The following is a 23,221-nucleotide window of genomic DNA, read 5'->3' as shown; positions in this document are numbered from 1 at the left end:
ATCCTTGGGTGAGATGCTCGCGTCTCCCTTACATGAAGAACTTAAGACCATTTCAAGGTGACTTAAATGTAGGTCACTTTAAAATGGAAGTCCCAAGGTGACCATGTTTATGCTAATCATGGGTTGCTTCACCCACAATTACAAAACCAAACCTGGATGGGATAAAATGACTTGTCAGGTCCAGGCCTACTTGTTCAACTCTACGCTATGAGGTGATTTCTTTTAATTGGGGCCAAAACATGCTAAGGCAACAGATGTCCTTGGTGTTTAGATGACCAGAAAAATGGTTTTAAACTTCCTATCACTACTTAGGCCTACTTCCCATTTGGGTACATCCCTCAATTGCGTACATTCATCTTATAACTGGTTTCCGGAGTCCAAATTACGCTATGGCTTTTTTTTTTTTTTTTTTGATAAAGGTTGGCTTTATAAATGTACTAAAAACGGGCCTTTACTCATAGAATTGCCTAAGCCAACAAACTACGATACCGGCTATCTGTACCTCCACCGAGGCGGGATTGCTCTACTGAGCTGAAATAACTTTTGTTAGGTTACGACTTCAACTACTTTTGAGCAGCCCGACAGGTAATGTTGACAAAATGACACGAGAGAAGATATCTTCTGGCCAAAGTGCAATGAAAGTTGAGTCCGTTTCTTTCCCTCTCGTCAGTAGCCAGCCAAACGTTATTTTTCTACAATTGAGCTAGCTAGCTAACGTCAGCTAGCAAACTCTTTGGTATTAACCTGTTAGCATCTTGGATTTGTCAGAACGGTTTGCATTGTCTTAGTGTGTGTAGGTTGTGTTGTTGCAGAATTACCTCATGCTAAAATGATTGTGTGATAAATTTACATTGTGTAATTTGTAGGAAAAATAATCCAGTTAACACTTATCTTCACACAAGTAACGTTACTGTACCCTACATGGCCACGTACACGCATGTGTGGAACCAACTACTGCTACTCATTTTAATTGTCGATCTGTCCATTAACCGGTTAGTAGTTTGGTCTATAAATGCCAGAAGATGGTAAAAAATGTCAATCAGTGTTTTCCAAAGCCAAAGATGACGTCCTCAAATGTCTTGTTTTGTCCCCAACTTAGATACCGTATACCGTGTATACTGTCATAGAGGAGTGAAGAAACTAATAATATCCACATTAAGAAGCTGAAATTAGATAAAGAAAATCAATCCGAATTGTAGACTATCAAAAAAGTTGGCGATTCATTTAATAGTTAAAAACTACTTGATTGATCGATAATCTTTGCAGTTCTACAGCGGACACCTTTTGAACATGTCATTTCAAAACTGGGGGCATTTTCTTTAGCATTAATGTTGTTCAGGGGGATATTGTCATGTTGAAATGGGAAAGTCCACACCACGAAAGAGTGCTCAAAAGTATGTGACCAGGGGTGTCCACATACCTATGGTGATGTAGAGTCATTCATTTTACATAATCACATTTATGTATTGTAACATTGTGTTTGCAGAGGAGGAAACAACCCACAGGAGTTAAAATGGACTGGTTCCACTGTAATCAGTGCTTCACAAGGAGAGGCTCAAAGTTTGCTGTGTCCAGCTGTGGTCACATATGCTGTGAAGCATGCATTCAATCTCGTAAGATAATTATATGTCAAGTCAGTTTGCTTCCACAACTATATTATTATAAATATGGATTATAAATTAACTATTTAATATCAGTTTCTGGCTAGTTGTGCTTCTGGTGATTATGTCTTTTCCCACAGAGCGGTGCAGTGTATGTGGGGCCAGCTGCAGTTATCTGCCCATCACAGATGAGGTTGGTGAGTTTGCCATTCTTCACTGCAGGTTACTGTCCAATGCCACCAACAGAGAATTAACTTGTTATACATAGCCAACTTGTTACATTTGTACACATTATTATTATTATTTTATTTATTTTTATCTCAGATGAAGCCACAGGAAAAGGTGTTTTTCAAGGACCCCGTGAAGCTCCTCCAGTCATGGCTGGAGCACACTTCACAGGTCTGTCTCCTCAGCAACGGCCACCCAAGCGTCCTCACTGCAGTCATTTTTAATTGCTATTCAGGGATGTTAAATGTCAGAGCAGCCAGTCAATTAACCCCTCACCCCTCATTAAGTCCATTAACAACAGATTGCATCAGATATTATATTAGATTTGAGATTAAAAGCATTACAAATTGCCATTGTCATATAAGAATCACTGAGCTATAATCCAAAAGCCCAAATTGATTTACATCATGTAGTATTTTCACTGAAAGAATATTTGATTGTGAGATCTTCATGCTCCTCAGATTGCACTTTTTCAGCGGACACAGATGGAGAGAGTCACGGCACACTTCAAGCATAAGTCCGTTGAACTGGAAAGGCATCTGAAGGAAGTCACTGAGCAGGGTTACAGGTACTTTTAGTATTTGTCATTGTTCCTCTGTGACTGTGTAAATGACCCCCCCCCCCCCCCCAATTGCAACCCTATTCTTTCCACATATGTCATCATAAGGCAACTCTCCGAGCTGAAAAGAGAAAATACTGACTTAAAAAAGCAGCTTTCAAATCTGAAAAGAGAGACTGCTGATTTGAAAAAGCCACTTTCTCAGCGAAGGGTAAGTGTTCCAAAAGTCTAATAAAGGTAAAGTTCATGTTGCCAAAAATGCCAATGTTCAGGTAGTAAGTTAAATATCTAATTTAGCCTGCACACTTTCTGTTTGCCACAGGTTTCTCCAGGACAGTTTCATATAGATGGGTAAAAACAATTTATATTTTAGGACTACTCGGTTTAATAACAAAAATTCCAATACTAAAGTTTTTAAAACGATTGAGTAATAACGTTTTGTCCCACATATAGCACTCAAAGGGTGTCACTACCTGTGGCCGTCACCTCTCCAGGTAAACTCTATGTTAAACTGTTACAGTTAATGTTTTGGTGTTGGTAATACATTTCAAATATTTTGAGCAGAGTTAATGAGGAGTGTGTCCATGTCTTCTTTTACCAGTTACCCCTCGTTCAAGAACTATGAGGTATGTTTAACATTGTCATGCTCTGGTGGATGTCATTCTGTATTATGCAACATCATCACATATCTACACTTAATAAAAGGACTTTAAAAATATTTAATGCTCAAAACATGTCTGGGTCTCAGTTACATAGGCTCAGCAGAGTCTCAGGCGTGGGCCAGAGACAGAGCTCCCCATCTATCCTCCATCACAGTAAGTATGTTATGATGTTGGAAACAAAAATACTGAAATAAGATACATCTATTGGGCAACTTTTTAAAGACCCTCGTAGATGTAGTACCAGTTTGGCAATACAAACATCTTAATTCTAGGTTAACTAAATAGCTTTTACTAAAGCTTTCCAGGAGGTTTCATATTGCTGTCTAGCTCAGCTGATGGAGCTTGTTCTGCTGTTAAGAGATGCCATCTCATCATGCAAACTCCATCCCCTGATGAAGACTGAAATATGGCTCAAACCTCTAGAGAAGGCTAATAAGTGATCCTTTAGTCAAGATCGCTTTTGTCAGACTACAAGTTCCAAAATGTTCCTGCTCAATAATGACACATTCATAGACCAGGTCCTCATTAGCACTAATTTAATAAATATTTGGAACTGTTTCTGTTTTTATCAGACTCCTGGATCCGCTATCTCTATTTCGAGCCATAGTTCTCTTCATGAACATGTTCACAGTAAGTGTCGTTGCAAACACGCTTTTGCAGCTCTACCATAGCTGCTGGGATTAAAGTGGATAAGATGTGCTTAATTAACTCAGAAATTAATTAAATTTTATCTTTAATCAAAAATCATTTCACCTCTGTTTTAAAAAGGAACACCCACATCCTTTAACACTCCTACAAGGTAAGAAATTATTTACGGTTTACTTATGAGGAAACTTATCACATTTCTGCAATTTCATTAGATTAGATAATACTTTACTTTATTCATCCCACAATGGGGAAATTCACCTTCATGTGAAGGTTTTCTCATGTAATTGTGAGTCAGTCTATTTCTGTCTTCCCCAGATCTCAGCGTCAGACTCCTAATGTCTTCCAGTTCCAGTTTATGAGTGGATTATCAACACAGTCACCCAGGCGTTAATGAAATGGCCTCTAATTGTGGGGACATGTTTATCGGTTAAGGAGTCCTTAGCCACATGCGTGTTCATCAGGACCCTTGTGTCTTTGTTAGAGATACACATTTGTTTAAAGCCCGGTAACAGTTGGCACCAATGACTGAACTTCTTGTCCATTGTTGAGTATAGGTAATTTACAATTGTTAAGTTTAAACGGATGTTATACTGGTGTTGCCATGTAGTTCCTCTGTTGGTGAATTACTAGCCACATTGTCTTATTGATCATTGGTTAATTAATGGTCACCTTTTTTGTGTCAACTTATAATACAACCATTTCTGCATTTTGCTTTTTGCTCACAACAGAGAATATACACTAAATGTGTCAGAATCAGTTGGAGTCATTACAGCACACACAAAAAAAACATGGCTTGCACATATGATTAGAAAGGCAAATCCTTTACTGGTTTCCAGTGACACAATTGTGCAAATGAGAAATTATTCAAACAGGATAAAATACATGGAAAACATCTGCTAAGGAAGACACAAAGCATTGTGGACATTTCCCCACAGCATGACACTTGCATTATCTTTTAATTACTAATAGAATGCCAAAAAAAACAGTGATAGACAATGCTTTATCAACATTATGGTCATCTAACCTTTATTCAGACATTTCTAATTAACTAAACTCTACTTAAAGCCCACTTCACCCCTTGTAGGTCTAGCAAGAAGTATTTTAGTGGAGATTTTCTGAACTGATAACCTGAATGTATAGAGTTTGTGCTATAATTAATAATCGAGTTAGCAGAAAAATATTTTTTCTTTGGATTCAAACCCTTTGCTACTTATACAGTAAGTGGACCCCCCCGTCCGTCCGTCATTGTTTCTAGTTTGTCTAGATTATAAACCATTAAGTCACACCTTATAGCTATTAAGACAAAATACTGACTGAATGAGTGCAAATCAGAAATAAATTGGGGATTTCTGACTATGATGTGGATGTGATTGCTTTCTTAGTACGGTTCTCCTTTTCTGGTAGAAATGTGACAAAGTATAAAGTAACTCAAGTATTACAGCAGAGCGTCTACAGGAGAATCGGGGAATGTGTCTCAGAAATATACTGTAGACATAAGGAGAATTGGATGTACTATGCGGTTTCCAAATGTCATGATAATAGGTTTCAGTGTTAAGAGATCAAGAATGACACGGTTTAGTTAGGAACTAATATTTTGTGAAATAATTGGATTTAATGAGTATGGCAGCAGGCTCTAAAACCAAAGTGCAAGTTGTCAATTTAAAGTGTACATGTCCAGTGTGCTTTCCTCGACAAGGAATTATTGGGTGAATAGGAATGATTACACACATTGATTATTAGTCAACATATTCATCAACAGAAACATTTTTCCAGAGCAGTTATCTGCTTTAGACAGGTACCGGAAGCACAACCAGTTTAAATTATACTGCTACAATAGCATGCTAAAAATTATGTAGTGATATCTAAACAAAAATAATAAGCTCAAAAAAATATAGCAAACCAGTGTACAGGTTACTGTCCTATTCACAGCAACACAATTATTATTCAAGTCCAAAATATATTACGATAAGCAGATAATGTATCATATAAAAACACAAACCTTACTTTGGGCTTGTACTGGAAAGACCGGATGTTACAAACCTGCCGAAGTAAAGCAATTAAAACCAATGCTCGTTGGTGCAAAGGATGTGGAGCACTGCCAACTTTTAGAAATGTTCTACAGTCTGTTTCCAGCGTCCTAATCAGCAACAATAGGCTTTTCTTCAGTCTCCCCAACACCCTGAGCTGCAAACCAATCTCGCACTTGCTGGTAGCTCATTCTTGATTTCTTGCATAGATAGTCAAGGTCTTTTTCGTGTAGCGGGCCTGTTGAAAGGTAATATGTCAGCAGTGGCTGGATATCAGGGGAATCTGCACTTGTTGCATTTGCTTGAGATTTTCGTTTGCGACTACCCCCAGCCCGAGAAGATGTCCCAGAACCACTTCCATTAGTTAAACTGCTGCTACTTTGCTGGGCTGCAAGTTCTGCCAAGAATTGGTCGCGGACCCCCTTCACCCAGCGCAGCTGGCCGTTTTTAACGGCATACCGTGTATCCCCAAACCACTGAATAACATCTGCCCGGGGTAAACCTGTAAGCTTTACAAGTTCAGTGTAATCTTCACTCTTGGGCCACTGGCAGCGTAAGAAGTTCTGCTTTAACACATCCAACTGCTCCTTAGTCTTTCTTGGTCGCCCAGCCGGAGTGAGGGCAGGGGATGTTGATGTAGATGAGGGAGTCTTAGAGACGCGCCATGTTGTTTCTGAGGGACTGGCTTTGGATGAGGGAGCAGACTTCTTTGATGTGCCGATGCTGTTGAAAAGCGGTTTATTAGGTGAGACAGTCAGGGGTGGACTGCCAGAGGGGGAAGAGTATGGAGAGGATTTTAAGATACCTGATGGTTCCTGCGGATCATCTACCTCAATCTTGCAAGTCTTTGTCAGTTGTAGGGGTTGCTCTTCACTATATTCCTCATCTTTCAAACTGTCCCCATCACCTGACAGATCCTCCATAACATCAAACCCTTCTGCCTCAAGGACCCTTTCGCCAAATGCTTCCAGGCTGTTCGACAAAAAGGTCTGGAAGAAATGTGAATTTCTAATCCCATTGCTACGGACTCCCTCCTGGCCCTTCACCCCGTTTAGACTAGTCTTTTGTGTAATAAGTGGGAGAGGTTGAATTTGTTGGTCATGTTTTCCTCCAGTGGGTTGAGAATGGTTCTGGGCTGCAGCAAGGCTTCCGCGGCCAACCCTAAGCTGGTACCGGCTGTCACTGAACCATTTACGAATGTCGTTACGGCTCAGCCCTGTTTCATCCTGCAAACGTCTAAGCTCTGCCTCTGCAGGCCAGTTCTCTCTCAGAAAGCTCTTTCGCAGGGCAGCAAGCTGAGCTTTCGATTTTTTGTAGCGCCCATGACGATGCTGTCGTGAAGATGACTCTGAAAGATCAAGGGAGACATCCGCTGCTGTACTTGCTGGCGTGTCTGCTGGTGGGCGGTAGAAGTATGAATCCTGAGGAGGAGGGAGGGTGGAGCTGAAACACGGGGCAGTGGGTTTGGCTGGTTTATAGGAATCTGGTGACTCGCACTTTGGTTTCTTCTTCTGGGCGCTAGAGAGAGCACCCTCTACTTCATTGCTATCCTTATCTTCAATTACCAATTCCTCACAACTGCTGCTCTTGCTCTTTACTTTGGCTTCCTCATTTGTTTCAGTATACTCATCACAAAGCTCCGGCACCGCCAGCTTTTGCCGTGTCTCCTCTATCTCCTCTGATGACCAGCTGATACCATATTTAATTCTCTGCACCATAAACCACACCTTAACTTTGTCCAGTGGCAAGGCACATACCCTGGCCAGGGTGCTAACCTCACAGGATGATGGATATGGAAATAAGTTAAAGGCTTGGACCAGCTCTGGGATTGTGTCAAGTTCACGGGTTTGATCTGACTGTGTCCATACCAATTTCAGTCCCTCTGACACAAGAGGCAGGCACACAACAGAGTTGTGGTTAGTGGTAAAACTAGCCACACCACTCACATTGCTGTCAGCTGAGCTGGCAGACTGGCGCAAATCCTTGGAGGAGCGTTTAGCTTCACGTTTTCCTTCACATTCTGTCTTTGTTACTTTTTCAGAAGGCCCTGTTATGCCTGTAAATAGTCCATTTCTTCCATTATGTTCGCTGTAGGTTGCCATCTGGGTTATCAAAATGGGCTCTTTCACCTAGAAAAGCAATTAAAACACTGGTTTAGTTGTTTTTTACATGTCTCAACTGTCAAACTGTTTTCACTTCACAGATAAGATCACTGCAACGAGAAGGAAAACTTCTGAAGAGTACAGCCAAAAGAGACTATGATGTGTTGAGAACTTTCAGTTCTCGTCCATTCTAAAAGTTTATTATCTGACAGCTGTTTCCCCCCTCCCCCCTACTTTGCACTGCTTATTCTGAACTCCCAGTGAAACTAGTCGTATACTATGTCCAGACTGGGTTCCCCTCCCCCCAAAGTGTAGTGACTGACTTTTGTTTTGTGTGAGTGGGGGATTGGTCGCAAAGGGTGGGTGCGTGAGGAATGGGGATCTATGAGAAATCCATCACAGCCTACTTTCTCACCCCTTCCCAGTCAGGCTTTGTTCCACTCCCAAGTTCTCTGTCCCAAAAGATGAGTGTAGCTTCTTCACAAAGGCATACACCACAACAGAAACCTGAGGAAGAAGAAAATCAGTAGTCACACTCAAGTCCAAGTCTAGGCACTCTACACACTCTTAAACAATATTACACACTAAATTACTGTATTCATGTTTCTTATGAAACATAAAATGTAGCCTACATAAATGTACTTTTGTTCATAAGCAACAGGTGTTAAGCCAACATTTCAATACATCTCGAGCTAAATACAAGAACATTGAAAACACGTTTTTCTTTTTAGGTTTTTGGTTCATTGCAGTCATTACCTTATTATATTAAGGCGTTTGTAACGACTTATTGAACAGTCTCTTACAAGTTAATGTACTCCTCATTTAGGAGGTGTTGGGACATCAGAGGAAACATTGCTCATGGCCGACAATTATGCTCGTTTGAGCCACGCAGGAAATGTTGAAGTACACCAAAAACATTGGCAAACACTTATGAAAGCACTGTATTAGTCATTCGTGACACATTGAAACCTACGGGGCTTTGGTCGTGTGTTGGCCTCCCCTGTGTTTGATGTCTTACTTTGAGGCAGTGTACGAGTTTGATACGTTGTATTTTTGTTTAAGTGAAACAAAGCTAAAAAAAAAAGTTGCTCTCGGTGGCAATCACAATATCAGCCCGCGTCTCCCCCTTCATGGCGTACTAACTAAAACGCTTCACACTGCACAGGCGCACTTCGCCGTAAGACACGCTTCAGAGAAACACAAAAATAAACTTACCGAAAATGCCAAAATAACCCGTTGTCCCCGAGGTCCTTTTGAGCGGAAATACAACAAAAGAAACCCAGAGTTCTCCCCCTGCCACTCCGCTTTTTATGGCCGAAGTTTCGAGGGGGACCAGGGAAACAATACCGTCCGTCTGTCGATTTGACCCTTGTCTTATTTATGTAGCACTTCGTCGGATTACGGTCGGGATTCAAAGATGCGAGGCGACCAAGTTTGTCGTCTTTCGTAGGAGTTCAGTCGCCGGCTAAATCCTGCCTTATAGGGCACAGATACCTCAATCCGCGAGATTCAGGTAAGGATTTGTGTCGCCGTTACTTCGTCCTCCTCGGTCCATCCGTTGGTGCTTTTGTTCTTTAACTGAGAAGTGTTTTCGCCGTCCGGTCAGATCGAGGCGAGGCGGAGCCGAGGACCAGGAAGCCCAGAAGGCCCAACTGCTCTCCCTCAGTGACGGCGGGGTGGGTGTGCCAGTCTGGGAGAGCAGGCCATGGATTGGAGGGAGGAGGCGCCTGTATAATAAATCCGTGGCAGTAGGCTAAACATTTGCACGTCAACCACTCACACCAGTCCCCTCCAAATCAGGCCCCCCAACACCTCACGATCTTCATCGAGAATCAATGTAGCCTCTCCAAGACCTATGGAAAAACTTAGAGCTTCATCAGTCCAGGGCCATAGCCACCACTGACAACACTATATTTAAGTAAATTACATTATACATAAAAAAACACACACAATGTGGTATTTTATAGGCAGATTATACTAGTTTTAGACTCAGTAACTACTTACCAACAAATAACTAAAGACAGTATTTCTTTTATTTTCTTTTTTGCTAAAAAGCTTTGAAGCTGCATTTAAATCTTCAAGTTGAGGAATGCAACTTAAATAAAATGAGAAATGGAATGTGAAAAATCCAAATAAATAAAAACCATTTTAAATTGTACTGGGGGACTTGACCCCAGTATCTCTATAACCATGGCTGTGGCCCTAAAGTATTTCCCAATTTCACCAAAATTGAGACCCCGACAGCTTTAGACGTACGGATGTACCCACGTTCTAACAAGAACTAGTTTACAACCGCTTCGATTTTTCTTTGCATTATAAACAAGATGGAAATATTCAATCAAGTTCCAGTGATACTGTCCTTGAGCAATATGTTGAATTCCTGTCCGCTTCAGACATGATGGCATGTCACTGAAAGCAGGGCAGCTGGATTTTAGTGATACAATGAGTCAGAGGGAGCATTTATAATTCATAGTTAATGCTAAATAATAGAACCATATAGACGAGGTGTAGGTATCAAATCTTTCTACGCAGAATTTTATTTAAGAAATCTTTTTGATTAGTTTGAAGATGCTATCACTTTGTTATCATGCTAAAAGGAATGAAGAGAAAACAGCAGGGAGTTGACATTTCTTTATTGAACCAGTTGGTACTGCAATAGTAGTAGTATTAGTAGTATTAGTAATTAGTATTAGTAGTGTATAGTATTGATATGTATACACTTTTAAGGAATATAACAATTAATCCTGAAATAAGTGAAAACATACAAAAGCATTTCTATGTTTCTAAATGTGTCATGTTTGGATAGTTATACTTTGGTATACTGCTTAAGAAAAAAACATAAGATGTAGCAAATAATAACAAAATCCCATATCAAACGTTGTGGCTTCCCCCACAGCTGACATTAGTGTTAAATTCGTAAAATAGGCTTAAGCATCCTTCATGTTTACTTTGTTTACCTCAAACTTCATATAACTGCTTTAATTGAGCACTCAAGTAGGAATGGATGTATTTATAATATAAATGTATTTATAGCATATGTATTTTCAATAATACTTCAATCCTTCAAAAATATATTGTTGTCAGTCTAAATTGTTTGGCTTCTTGTCAGCCGTTAGCCATTAGCAATGGATATGATCACTGACGTGGTAACTATAGGTTTATAGGGGTGGGGAAATAAAATCGATACAGCATAGTATCCCAATATTTTTATATCGATATATTTGTATCGATACACAGGCGCCAATTATCAATATTTTATTATATATGTGTTGGACAGTTTGTCTGATTGGCGATCCCTTTTTGCAGCAAAAAAAATTGAACTGATGTGAACGAACAGAGAAATGTATCTTTTTAGATGAAACAGATGTTGACAAGCTTTCCTTTTGGGGACATCATTTGAAATTGGGAAACATTAGTAGTTGGAAAAAAAAATGTTAAAAATTGCAATATATTGCAGAATATCGCGTTATGTTTAAAATCGCAATAATATCGCAATGTGGGATAAGTATCGTGATGATATCGTATCGGGAGGCGTCTGGTGATTCCCACCCCTATAGGTTTAGCTTCAATTTTGACCATATATAGTTGAAAACACAGTAGGATACTGCCACTTCGGTACGGACGTAGTGAATGTTTAGAAGTGGCTATTAGCCAGGCTGAGCACAAAGCGTGGCAGGCGTACGAATGAAGGGACAACAGCTGACAGCCAGGAGAGATATGGGACCTGCGTCAGGAGGAATTTTAGGGACGTGTAATCAGTTACACTCCGTCCTGGAATAAACACATGAACAAAATATTAGAATTATGTGGCTAAAGAAATTTCAAATCTATAAAAAAAACAAAAAAAAACAACTTGCTTATACAAACTTACCATCAACATCTTGTATCCCATAGCGCCTTGCCAGGTCACAAGTCATGAGTACTTTCCCAGTCAGAGACATCAGATTTGTATCTTTAAAAAAATTAGGTTTAGTTCCGCAAATAAAGACTCTCAAAGAAGGTTAAAACAGTAAGTTATTTCAGCAATTAAATAAAGCCAAAAAGTCACAAGACGACCTAATGCAAGCTGACAAGAAAGTGCATCATTTAGTTCAATTTGGCAAGCTGTGATTGGTTTCTTTCATATCAGCCATGAGTATTAGCCATGTTTCATGCTGTTCCGAGATGAAGACGCATAATGGGAATATCATGGAGGACGTCATGGAACACTGGAAACAACTGACCAGTCCTGTGAGTTTAACGTTCACTACGTCAGAACTTATTCGGCAAAGGAGTTTCTATATATCCCATTTAGCACATCTACTTTTTTTTCTACAAAGGCAAAGAACACCTCAAAATTGATAAAAGTTTTAATGAAATTTGGACATTTTCATTAAGCTTTTATAATGTGAAATTTCATAATGCGCATAAACATACATGAATGCAAACATGGCTAAACCGCCTTCATTACCATCTCATTTTCTCAGTATAATCTTACCTTTTGCCAGATTGACAATGCACATCCCGCTCACTTCTGGAGTTTCTCCATTGGCAAACACATCTTTAAACTGAGCAAAAGAAAATCCAGACATTTAGCAAAATTGAAGTAACTACCAGGATAAGGATTTGTTGTTAGAAGAAGATTCTACCTTGGAATCTACACCCTGTGGGGTTTCTTTCTCCAATATTAACTGAGACACCAACTCTGTTTGTACCGCTCCTGGCCACAGACTGACAGAAGCCACTCCTCTACTTTTCAGCTCAACGGCCATGTCTGCTGCCAGCCTGTCACACTGGAAACAATCCACAAAACAGGTTTTTATTACACTGACCTAATTACACTGCACATGTACATAAATCAAAGACTTAATAAGAAGAGAACTTACTGCGGCTTTACCAACACCATATGGTACATTGAAAAGATACCGCAGCCCACCCATAGATGAAATGGTGACTATCAAACCCCGTCCTTGAGCCACCATCATCCGGGACGCATGAACTGAGAAGAAATAGTGGCCCCTGCCACAAAGATAAAAATGCTTTTTTTTAAATTTCAACCACACTATTATGTATTTTTGAAAGAGCTACTAATGACAAAAAAATCATGCTGAACTCTAAAATAAAAAGACAAAAACGAATTGAGTAACAGCTGATGTCCACGAAACTGTCACTAGACACAAGTAGATGACTCAGTTGACTTATCAGACATGACTAAGCATAAAAGCATACCTGAGGCCTGTGTTATTAATGGAATCCCAAATGGACGGATCCGTTTCCCAGAACTTGTTCCCCATATTCTCGAAGATAGCCTGGAATAACAATCATGTGTAGAGTTCAGGTAAAAGGTCACACAGCAGGCAGTTTACGGATGGTGCTCTTTAATGTTGTTGTGTTCCACAAGTACTTGTAATTTGTAAAGTGTAAAGTGAGCAACACATCAAGTAGTGTTTCATATCAGTGTGGTATAGCTACCTGCACTCCAGCATAGGCATTGTTAACCAGGATATCCAGCCTGCCTTTCTGTTCACGTTTGATCTGTTCAAACAGGTCTTCGATGTCTTTGTCTTTTGTAGAATCACAGATAACAGGCACACAGTTTCCACCCCTCTCCTTAACCTGTGTTAAGTACAAACATATCAGTTGTGAACCATAGAGAGAAAACCTCACCGGAACACTACTAGCCTACGACAGAACTGCAGAGCATAAAACACCGACATTTCAGCTGCAACATTTTCTAGGCCAACCACAGGACAAGTACTGGACAGAGGAACGGGGATTTTAGTGAGCCGAGCATGATAGGTTCATGGATATATTGCCTTTGCCTGTCTACTTGACAGCTGTCGGATATAGCCCTTACAAGAAAGTCAAGCTCAACATTTCACCTGTGCAGCGGTTTGATTCAGAGTGCTCTGCTGGCGCCCTGTGATGTAGACCGTGGCTCCTGCCTCAGACAGCTGGAGAGCTATTCCCTTGCCAATGCCTCTGGAGGCACCTGTTACTACACACACCCAGCCTGACAGGGACATTTCCTCTGGGGAAGGAAACAACACCACAAAGGAGTAGTAAGCTCAAATACACCATGTTAACCAAATGCACATAAAATTAGTGGAGGTCTGTCAGTTAAATGTGATCAGAGGTCAAAAAGGGAAAACCCCACTGTACATAGTTTACTCATAATCTAGGAGGAGCAATGTTTTTCCAACTCCATTTTGTCCAGTAACTGTGATTCAGCATTTTGTACGAGTAGTTTGACACTTGATAACATATCAGTGACCATGATCAATGATAAGTTTGATTATGAATTTCAAACTTGGCCCAAATCAACTGTAAACGGTAGATGCAGACTATAAAATGCCATAGCAAAAATGTAACAATAACATAGTTTATTATTGGCTACGGTGACGTATTTTTGATTTATTTGATACTATCAAAAACATCTGTTCAGTTTTTTATTTATTTGATATATCAGACACATCTGTTCAGTTTTGGATTTATTTGATACTATCAGAAACATCTGTTAAGATTCTTACATAACGAGAGAGAGAACATTTTATGTAACGAGCTCTTTTTACTCCAGCCCTTTTAAACTTTACTCACATGTTTTCGTTCTTATGATCGATCATTTTGATTACGATTGATTTTTAACACTGCGTTATTTCTTCTCTGGTTGGAACAACTAATTTGATGTTGTGACAAACTTCTTCTGGTTTAGATAGTAACAAGAAAAAAAAACTTTTACTGAGTGACAGATTCAGTCAAAGATAACAACAGAAGAAACTGACGACTCGTTTAGTTAGACGATTTGATTAAATTGTAATTAATGCTTATCAGTGGCGTGACTCTTATTTAACACCGTAGATTTTAAAATTAACTTTTAACTATAGAGTTCACCCATTTTCATAAAAAAACATAAATAACCAACCTTGTTCCACAGAAAGCGTTTGATTTGGTTTGTCAAGTCCCGACAATAATTCTTCAGAAACCAACAAGGAAACGTATCGCTATAGACGTCACGACTAGTATGCGCTGCTGTTGATGCTACTGTTATTCTACCGAGTATATCTCAGGATACAACTATGTGTGAGCAATGTGACCGTAATCATGGCTATCAAGGCGTAATATGTAGCGTAGTATCGCGAGAAGACGCAAGATAAGCAGAGAGTGGAGGTAACCAGTAAGCTTTAAGGATTCACTTAAGCTAACTTCCTCCTTCGTTTGAAATCTACAAATGTACCGTGAGCACGTTTTGAGCATCAACTGTTTCGTAATGTGACTGAAAAACAGAGCTGTAAGCCGTTTTGGCGAAGTTTACAACAGTTTTCATCATGATAGGCCAAAAAACAGTGAGCTATCTTGGCGGTAAGTGTCGGAGGTGAGGTGGCCTCTGGTTGAACTTAGCTACAACATTTCACACACGATGGCGCCATAATCCTCCCATAGACTCCAAGGCACAGAGTCTTCCTAAAAGGCCCGAATCAGTCTTGTGTGTATAAATGAGGGCCTATGTGTGGTTACAGTAGAAACGGTAATAGGGCAGCTAATCATAGCTGATATGAATGTGATAAATAAACATGCACTCTCTTTGCTGCTGTGATCTGTGATGTCACCGTTTGTTCCTGTCCTACATATTGTTCCCATGTTATTTTTCCCACTGTGTGTTAGTGTATATAAATTATTGTCTTGGTTGGTATCAATAGTTTACAGTATAGCGGGGCCACTGGTTGGAAAAGGTTTCCTAGTCCTAAATAATTTGAATCAAGCCGCAAAAAAGAAAACACCACAATATTAAATAAAGTCAACATGTTCAAATAAAATATTTTTGAATATCCTGCGCAACAGAGCTGCAGAGGAAACTGGGATTAAGAGCAAAGAATGCTCTGTACTTGAGGAGAGATATGAGGGTAAGTTGTGAACACAACTTCAGCTAAAGGCTCTGATGAATCATGTTGTGATTTGGTTTATGTGTCTCTTTCTATCAGAGGGGAGGACTGAAATTGAACAGAATATTGTAGAACTCAACAGAACCAGAAACTCCAAAACAGCACTCAGTGCGTAATGTTACAATCAGCATTGGCCTCATCGCTCTGCTGCAGTGTATTATTCACGTTACAGAGGAAATTTGCTCCGTTGATCTGTGTCAGTTCTGAATGTAATAAACCTGCATGATGATCTGACAACTCTGAGGGATCTGATCTCCACCACAGAAAATCCAGACAGGATCTCAGGTGATTCACAGTAAACATCATGGGTTTAAAAGAATATATAGTCTGGCATTGAGAATGTATTTCTTCGCTTGATCCTCGAAACAGGGTGTAACAAATTGAGACTTTTTTTCCTTACTTAATTTCTCACTGACTCTCTGTCTCCTCACAGAGCTGCAGAGGCAACTGGAAGAGAAGCAAGAAGAACTGAACTCCAAGACTGCCGACATAGAGAGACTGATTGCCAATCCAAAAATAAGTGAGCTCAAATAAGTGCCTTTAAACATTCAGCTGCAGCTGATAATTTTCAAAAGATTTCAGTGTTAAAGGGATAGTTTGGATTTTTTGAAGTGGGTTTGCTTCGTCCAAGTGTGGTAATTAACACTTTCATTTACAGTAGTCATTAATGCTAGATGTTGATAGGGAATCAATCCCCGATGACAGACTTAATTAATAGCAATTCATATATGACAATGTTATTCAGATGGGCTTCCTATAAATTACTCAAGTGGTAAACGTCAGTGTATGGCTTAGTTCTTCACAATGATCAGTGCATTAGTTAGGCATTAAGTAATGTATGTTGGTGCACCAGCCATGTAACGTGGTACCAATGTAGTTAATAAATCCCTAATTGCTAAATAAAACCAGATGACATTAACAGAATGAGACATCATCAAATCAGAGGATCTTTACATTATTTTGTTAGTGGGGCCTTCCTTTTTGTTCTCTTTTGACAGTTTTTGCATACATTTTAGGTTTTCTATGCTTCCGTGTTCCATGAGTTTTAGCCTTTATGTCATGCCAGTGGTTTTGGTAGGAACAGCTGGCACATCTAAACAAATTCTACTGTGCAGCTGCGTTGGACGATAAAATCTACTTTGAATCTACTTTTTTTTTTTTAAGTAACGTTTCGATCCCACTGGACCTTCATCAAGACTTGATGAGCAGAGCAAATGACGAGTTTGAAAAAAACAAAGAGAGAGTCAGTAGTTGCTGTTCACAGACTGACTCCATGTTCGTTTCAGTTTTAACAATCACCGAGCTGCAAGATGAGATAGGGGCCCTTCAGAAAAAGGCTGGCAATAATACTACTGGTGGCCGTGGAGAAGGTTAGTCTTATTAAAAATGCCAATTTAACAATTCAGAGTGACATTATGTGACAGTCAAGTCCAAAATAGCATAACGTATTTGTTGTTAAAGACTATTTACTTTCTTCTAGAGTTGCAAAACAGATTGGATGGCCTTATCAGTGAAATAGACGACAAAGACGGTGACATTACAAAACTGAGTGAGTTTGAAATAACAATGAGGAAATCTGTACATTCTTATAAAAGTATCTCTTGAATTTAAACTACATGTTTGCCCTCTCTGTTGTGGTGTGCTCCAGTGCTGAACATCATGACGCTGCAGAGTCAGGTGGAGCAGCTGCAGAGACAGTTGTTAGATGTCCACATGTTAAAAAAATAACTCAGGTAAGTAAGTAAGTAATCTCTAATTCTTCCCTGCACTTCACAATATAAGCAACATTCAGAATCAAACGCTTCACAGCTGGTTGCTCTGAACTTTAAAATAAAACATAAGGAAACAATACAAATCATGACTTGCTTTGAGAATAATACAATTTATTACAGACATCTTTAGTCTGTAATTAATTGTATTATTATATCTTTATCTTTTGTATGTGACTAATAAATATGTTTAACTTCTTCAAATGTGTCTCAGAGCTCAGTAATGATCTTACAACCAAGAAGGACAAGCTGCAGAAATACATCAACGAGCTGAATGAGAAGAATCCGACAATTGCCATCTTGAGTAAGTAAAGAGGGAACATGGTGTCCACATTCACAGCTGAGGAAATGCTCTGAAATGTACTTCTTTTCAGTATTTGTTTTTCAGTTCTCACAGTCACTGATCTGCACAACCAACTCAGAAACCTAGAAAAAGAAAAGAACAATGACAACACAACGTCTACAGTTGTTCCTAAGTATCTCATTGTCTTCAGATTACTGAATTCACTTCATAAAACCTTTGCGGTTTGATGACCTGAAGCACAACTGACTTTTTCTAGAGCCGAGGGAACAGCAAAAGGCAAAAATTGCAGAACATCCACGTGATCAATCTGAGGTCAAGGGTAAGTTGTGAAGGCTTGGTAGAGTACTTTGGATCTTTGCTGATAAGCATTGACTGACTTTACATGGCATTGTTTTCAATCAGTCCTTCACAGTCTGCTTCAAGCTGAAGAGAGAGAACATGCTTTTGCTCAGCCTGAGGTGAGAGGTGAGTTGATTTCTTCTCAATATGATTGTCATAAGTCCTCTGAAGGAGAACTCTCTTATGACCTGGTTTCCTCTTTTCACACAACAGAGCTGCTGAGGACACTGCAATTAAAGAGTGAAGAATGCTCTGGACTTGAGGAAAGATATGAAAGTTAGTTTTTCTTTTTCTTAAAACTAACATGTAAAGATTAAATGATCTGTCCTCATCTTCAACCTTCTGCTTTTGTCTGGAATGATGTTACAACAAATCTGTTTGGTCTTTCATGCTTTTGTGGTTATTTTTTGTCTTCTCTCTTAGAATTGGAACAAACACAACAAGAAGTGAACAAAAAACTTGAAAACGCAAATAAAGATATGTCGCCTACTGTATATTGTTTGACAGTTTGGGAAATACGCTTATTTGCTTTTTGTCATAGATTTAGATCATGTTTTTATGCAATAATGCTACAGACAGAAGGCGGTTAGCTTAGCACAAAGACTAGAAACGTGTAAACTGCTAGCCTGGCTCTGTCCAAAGGTAATAATGTGTGTTGTGATTTTATGTGGGGTTATGTGTCAGACTATTTCTTGGTTGGGAGCAGACACTTCCTGAAATCTCTGCCAGCTGGCTGGTTCCTCATTTCTAGTCTTTATGCTAAGCTAAACTAACCAGGCCTCTGGCTGTGGCTACATATTCACCATACAGACATGAGCGTGGATTTGATCTATTCTCTATCGCTCGGCAAGAAAGCAAACAAGTGCATTTCCCAAAATTTTGGACTATTCCTTTGACACTTGTTCTTGACACTTGGTGTTTGATACATACTGTATTTGTGTTTTTTAAGACCTAAAGGAAGAGGTCAACACCCAGTGTGACGGTGAGATGCTCAATGTGACCTCATTATCACTCTAAACAAATAGTTGATCCTGAGATCGAGTGAGTCATTTGGTGCAGTTTTTGAACTAAATATTTCATCAAACAGATTTACAAAGACAACTGCAACAGAGCCAGGAGGACGCGGATCGCCTGCAGCAGCAGCTGCACAAGAAGGATGCCAACCTCAAACAGCTGCAGCAGCAGTCAGAAGAGCAGATCAGGGAGAATAACAGTTTAGTTCTGCTCAGCCCTCTGGCAATAAGTAGATTCATTCAGTAAAATAGGGAAGGAAAAGTAATAGATGCTCTAGTGATTCTTGATGAAATGTATACATGTCTTTTCTGTCTCAATACTAGGCCTGCAAAATGAGAAGAACAAACTTGAGGATAATGTACAAGGTAACTATTAGTTCTGTTCAGCAAAGTGTAGAGAATTCACTGTGATATTACCCCAACCCTCTTCCTTTCTTCTCAGATCTCCAAAACAGACTGAGTAATGTGGAAGACAAGACAATCTATGCCAGTGAGTCGCACACCAGTTTATTTATTATCTTTACACACACACACACCACACCACACACACACACACACACAACACACACACACACACACACACACACACACACACACACACACACACACACACACACACACACACAGCACTGATACTATATGAATCTAACTGTGTAGATGACTTTAAAGACTTTATAAATGTTACATAAAAGTCAGTTTACTCATCATACAGTACCTGCTTCTCAGCCTGTGAAAACAGTTGTATAATGACTTCTGTGGCCCTGGAGATGTTTTGTCAAGTCTGGGAAAATAATTGTAACAAATGGGCATTTACCAGACAGGAAATGAAAGGCGCCAACTAGTGGCATCAGGTGAACTGTAATTCGTTTCAGTGTTCTGGAGGCAGCCTTCGTTGGCAGCAGCCGTGGCTGGAGGCATTATGTATTTGTGAATGAATGTTAAAACCAAAAGGTCAAAGGTCAACATTACTGTGACATCATAATGTTCTGCAAAAATGCTTTTCTGGCCATTATTCAACGCCATGTCTCAGGAACAGAAGGGAAGATTGTGACCATTTATCACATTTGGTCAGCTACTGAATTGGTAAAACTAATTTTGGGTTCCCACTGCCCACTACCCACCTTAAAACTGGGGGGACTGTATAGATCTTGTGCTAGATGTGCTGCCGGGTTGAAGATGTGTGTGAAGTATCCACGTTATAGAATTTTTAGCCTCAATGCAACAACATCAATATTTGAAGCCTTTTCTACTGTCATGACTACAACTTTGTGTTATATCATAATCAGCTTTATTGGCCAAGGATGTTAACCTATATAAGAAATGTAACTGTTATTTGTTTCTTTAAATTCACTTACACACTAATAGACATACAGCAGAACAAGAACAACAGCACTTGACAAAGTCAAGTAAAATCAATTTTATTTATATATCCCTTCATCACAAAACAAACATTTGCCTTGATGGCCTTCACCAATCTGTACAGAAAAGAACTTCTGCTATCCTTAGACCGTCGACTCAATGAAAAACAACTTCCAGGCTTTGATCTTGTCCTTCATCCTTTTTCTCTGCAAAAAGCTGCCAATCTGCCACTGCTCATTGTAGAGGGCGAGAAGGACTTTGATTTTGTCCCTTAAAATCAAAGTATTAGTTTTAATCTGCCACTTGTTACTCCCCAAACTTTATGGAAGTTACATATTAAATCACTCAAGTGGTGCTTTAATGTAAATTACTTTTCAAAATGTGATGTAAAGATGCACATGATTGACCACATTTTCTTGATTTACAGGGCAGGTGATCCTGGATCCAAACCCAGCACACCCGAGAATAGCTCTTTCTGCAGATGACACCAGGACTTCTACTAGTGAGGAAATACAAAACGTCCCAGACCATCCAAGCCGGTTTAATGTGGTTCTCGCTGTCCTTGGCACGACTGGCTTCTGAACTGGCAGACAGTACTGGGAGGTGTCTGTAGCTGGGAAGCCTTGGTACCACCTTGGAATGGCCAGTGGTCACCTTTTATTATTCCATTTCAGACGCAACCACTTACACTGGGAATCCTGCTGGACTACATAAAGGGACAGATCTCATATTACGATGCAGGTGCCAGATCTCATATGTACTCATTTGTAGGTCAAAGGTTTACAGTCAAAATCTATCCATTTGTCAATTACTGTGTTGAGGATGTTGAAAGTCTGACGCCAATAGTGTTACTGTGTCCTGGTTCAGTTGACTGGATAAAATAGAGAACAGGGCAAATGATCTTTTCTCCGAAGTAAAATCTCAGCCATGTCCCTCATTCATGTTAACCTTAGTAGGGAAATAAAACAACCCTGCAACTGCAGAGTAGTTCTCACACATACTTATGTTGTTACTGCTGCTAAATTTTTCAGACAAACAACAAATGTACAGTGATGTATTTTGTTTATTTGTCTTAGGTTTTAAAAAGAATTTGTCCTCTTTCCCAGGTGTTTCGATCACTAGGCCCACTTATGAAAAATGTACCCTAAGTTTAATTGTTACAGCCAGATATTTAATCTGTCTATTTCATGTTCACATCATTGGGTCACTAGACGGCAGAGCTTCTCCTATGATGAGAGCATTACACAAAAAGTTCTGAAATTTCTTTAATAAAAAAAAAAAAAAGTGGTATAATGTGGGATATAGCCCTGGAGAAACCGGTGTAGGAAACATAAAAACAGCTCATATTGAAGGAACACTTGTGTTCTTACAATGAAATGGTTTACCTTCAACATTAAATACCATCACAGTAACAAACTTTTCTCTGAAGAGAACTATCTCAGATCTAATGAACATTTCCCACCGCATGTCACCTCTTTAACACTTTGTTGTAATCACTTGCTTTTTAAATCACAATGCCAACATTGCTCAGTCTCTTCCTGCTGTACCAGCTACACTCCTGTAAAAGTGAGCGACGAAAACTGGGTCCTGCTCTTCAAGTATGTGCAGGAAATGATTCCTCTCCTCTTCTCTCCAAGACTCAAACCACTGGCTCCACAGGCGCAGCTGGCATTCAAAGATGTTTGGTAGTCTGTCTTTAACCTTGTAGGTGTACAAAAAAGAAAGAAAGCAGCTGTTAAAAGGTTGGACATGATCACTCTGGACTATCTGTTAAGAGGTGACAGTGCGACAATACCTGAAGAGTACTGAGTGAATCTAGGAGGGTGCACACTTTTCCGGGTACAGCTTTCCCCAGAAGGTCCTGCAAGAAGCACTCCCTCTGAGTGGCGTTCCAGCCCTGGAACCAGCTCAGGACACACCGCTGCTCCTGGAGGCTTACGTAGGATATGGGCTCCAGCTCTCTCATCTTAGCTGCACTCGGAGAAGCGCAGGACAGGTTCCCAAGGCTGGGAGGGCTGACTACACCATGTGAAACTGATGGAAAGTCCCCCGGGCTGGGAGTGGAGTAGCCGGTCCAGTGTTGTGTTACCATGGTCGGTGATCCCTCTGTCGGACCTCTGTGCCTGGAGTTGTGAGCGCTAGACAGCATGTCAGTGGCCGTGAGTCTGTGGCTGTCTGCGGGCTGCTGCTGCTGCTGCTGATTTAGGCCTCGACTGACATAATTGAACCACGACATATTTGGTAAAGCCGGTTTGTTTCAGCCTGCGGAAAGCCAGCTATTCCTCTGCTGTAAGTTAATCAGCTCAGCACAGAGAGACTGCTCTGGTCTGGGTAACGTTATCATGTAGCTTAGCTTATATAGCCTATTTGCGACACTATTGTAGGAGTCTTAATTTAGACCTATCGTCCTAATTAACTGCTAAAACATAAATGGTTGCGAGTAGTCATTTTTTAAACGTTAATCACCTTTTTGACGGGATATTTGAAGTGCAGCGCTGACGAACGAGTCATACTACTAATCTTTCTGACAAACCGGAAGAGTGTGTGCACATAGACAGTTACAGGCTAATTAGCTTTGTCATGTAGGCAATCAAATTTGCGCCAAATATGCGCAAAGTTTGTCATCGACGAAATAAAAAGATTAAAACGGTAATTTGTGTATACTATATATATATTATATATATATATATA

At 39.9% G+C, this 23,221-nt stretch overlaps 4 protein-coding genes and 2 long non-coding RNA genes across 16 annotated transcripts; 3 read left to right on the top strand and 3 right to left on the bottom strand.

Moving 5' to 3' along the window:
• Positions 1–96: 96 nt before the first annotated feature.
• LOC116698729 (RING finger protein 212B) lies at positions 97–4,860 on the top strand. 6 transcript variants are annotated; one of them, XM_032530847.1, is made up of 13 exons: positions 97–212; positions 1,487–1,613; positions 1,742–1,798; positions 1,926–2,000; positions 2,291–2,397; positions 2,494–2,599; positions 2,711–2,739; positions 2,842–2,882; positions 2,990–3,014; positions 3,137–3,203; positions 3,623–3,680; positions 3,819–3,849; positions 4,014–4,860. In XM_032530847.1, the coding sequence occupies exons 1-13, from the start codon at positions 208–210 to the stop codon at positions 4,087–4,089; spliced, it is 804 nt and encodes a 267-aa protein (XP_032386738.1). In that variant the 5' UTR covers positions 97–207; the 3' UTR covers positions 4,090–4,860. The 6 variants fall into 6 exon arrangements, with proteins under 6 accessions (XP_032386738.1, XP_032386739.1, XP_032386741.1 ...); XM_032530848.1 differs by having other exon boundaries at positions 98–212; positions 2,497–2,599; XM_032530850.1 differs by having other exon boundaries at positions 101–212; positions 1,742–1,794.
• On the bottom strand, positions 4,504–9,524 carry homeza (homeobox and leucine zipper encoding a). 6 transcript variants are annotated; one of them, XM_032530839.1, is made up of 3 exons: positions 9,043–9,524; positions 8,151–8,334; positions 4,504–7,854 (listed from the first exon to the last, which is right to left on the bottom strand). In XM_032530839.1, the coding sequence occupies exon 3, from the start codon at positions 7,825–7,827 to the stop codon at positions 5,836–5,838; it is 1,992 nt and encodes a 663-aa protein (XP_032386730.1). In that variant the 5' UTR covers positions 7,828–7,854; positions 8,151–8,334; positions 9,043–9,524; the 3' UTR covers positions 4,504–5,835. The 6 variants fall into 6 exon arrangements, with proteins under 6 accessions (XP_032386730.1, XP_032386729.1, XP_032386733.1 ...); XM_032530838.1 differs by having other exon boundaries at positions 8,235–8,334; XM_032530842.1 differs by having other exon boundaries at positions 8,235–8,334; positions 9,322–9,524.
• A 919-nt stretch (positions 9,525–10,443) lies between these two features.
• On the bottom strand, positions 10,444–14,981 carry dhrs1 (dehydrogenase/reductase (SDR family) member 1). Its single transcript, XM_032530844.1, has 10 exons — positions 14,729–14,981; positions 13,689–13,837; positions 13,279–13,422; positions 13,036–13,115; positions 12,693–12,825; positions 12,456–12,599; positions 12,305–12,374; positions 11,699–11,779; positions 11,390–11,598; positions 10,444–10,988 (listed from the first exon to the last, which is right to left on the bottom strand). The coding sequence occupies exons 2-9, from the start codon at positions 13,830–13,832 to the stop codon at positions 11,462–11,464; spliced, it is 933 nt and encodes a 310-aa protein (XP_032386735.1). The 5' UTR covers positions 13,833–13,837; positions 14,729–14,981; the 3' UTR covers positions 10,444–10,988; positions 11,390–11,461.
• Positions 14,982–15,630: 649 nt separating this feature from the next.
• Positions 15,631–19,096, top strand: LOC116698732 (uncharacterized). The gene is made up of 12 exons (XR_004334292.1): positions 15,631–15,707; positions 15,786–15,854; positions 15,948–16,031; positions 16,180–16,266; positions 17,033–17,116; positions 17,227–17,295; positions 17,395–17,483; positions 17,730–17,819; positions 17,890–18,138; positions 18,222–18,284; positions 18,372–18,434; positions 18,582–19,096. It is a non-coding gene; the product is annotated as an uncharacterized LOC116698732 (long non-coding RNA).
• Positions 19,097–19,104: 8 nt separating this feature from the next.
• Positions 19,105–21,799, top strand: LOC116698731 (uncharacterized). Its single transcript, XR_004334291.1, has 5 exons — positions 19,105–19,140; positions 19,246–19,371; positions 19,496–19,537; positions 19,614–19,661; positions 20,958–21,799. It is a non-coding gene; the product is annotated as an uncharacterized LOC116698731 (long non-coding RNA).
• A 201-nt stretch (positions 21,800–22,000) lies between these two features.
• Positions 22,001–23,085, bottom strand: c12h14orf119 (chromosome 12 C14orf119 homolog). Its single transcript, XM_032530852.1, has 2 exons — positions 22,326–23,085; positions 22,001–22,231 (listed from the first exon to the last, which is right to left on the bottom strand). The coding sequence occupies exons 1-2, from the start codon at positions 22,764–22,766 to the stop codon at positions 22,058–22,060; spliced, it is 615 nt and encodes a 204-aa protein (XP_032386743.1). The 5' UTR covers positions 22,767–23,085; the 3' UTR covers positions 22,001–22,057.
• Positions 23,086–23,221: the final 136 nt, after the last annotated feature.

This window comes from Etheostoma spectabile, chromosome 12 (assembly GCF_008692095.1).
Source record: "Etheostoma spectabile isolate EspeVRDwgs_2016 chromosome 12, UIUC_Espe_1.0, whole genome shotgun sequence".
NCBI classification, from domain to species: domain Eukaryota; kingdom Metazoa; phylum Chordata; class Actinopteri; order Perciformes; family Percidae; genus Etheostoma; species Etheostoma spectabile.
This window is presented reverse-complemented; position numbering and strand designations above follow the sequence as displayed.

Excerpts from the sequence above, each read along its gene's own strand:
- dhrs1 (XM_032530844.1), bottom strand. The coding sequence starts at position 13,832 with ATGTCCCTGTCAGGCTGGGTGTGTGTAGTAACAGGTGCCTCCAGAGGC. Across the intron at positions 13,116-13,278 it reads ATGCCTATGCTGGAGTGCAG|GCTATCTTCGAGAATATGGG; the intron begins GTAGCTATACCA and ends TTGTTATTCCAG. Across the intron at positions 12,826-13,035 it reads ATTAATAACACAGGCCTCAG|GGGCCACTATTTCTTCTCAG; the intron begins GTATGCTTTTAT and ends TCTTTGTGGCAG.
- homeza (XM_032530839.1), bottom strand. The coding sequence starts at position 7,827 with ATGGCAACCTACAGCGAACATAATGGAAGAAATGGACTATTTACAGGC.
- LOC116698729 (XM_032530845.1), top strand. The coding sequence starts at position 600 with ATGACACGAGAGAAGATATCTTCTGGCCAAAGTGCAATGAAA. Across the intron at positions 2,740-2,841 it reads GGACAGTTTCATATAGATGG|CACTCAAAGGGTGTCACTAC; the intron begins GTAAAAACAATT and ends TCCCACATATAG. Across the intron at positions 3,850-4,013 it reads TCCTTTAACACTCCTACAAG|ATCTCAGCGTCAGACTCCTA; the intron begins GTAAGAAATTAT and ends TGTCTTCCCCAG.
- c12h14orf119 (XM_032530852.1), bottom strand. The coding sequence starts at position 22,766 with ATGTCGTGGTTCAATTATGTCAGTCGAGGCCTAAATCAGCAGCAGCAG. Across the intron at positions 22,232-22,325 it reads ATTCACTCAGTACTCTTCAG|GTTAAAGACAGACTACCAAA; the intron begins GTATTGTCGCAC and ends TACACCTACAAG.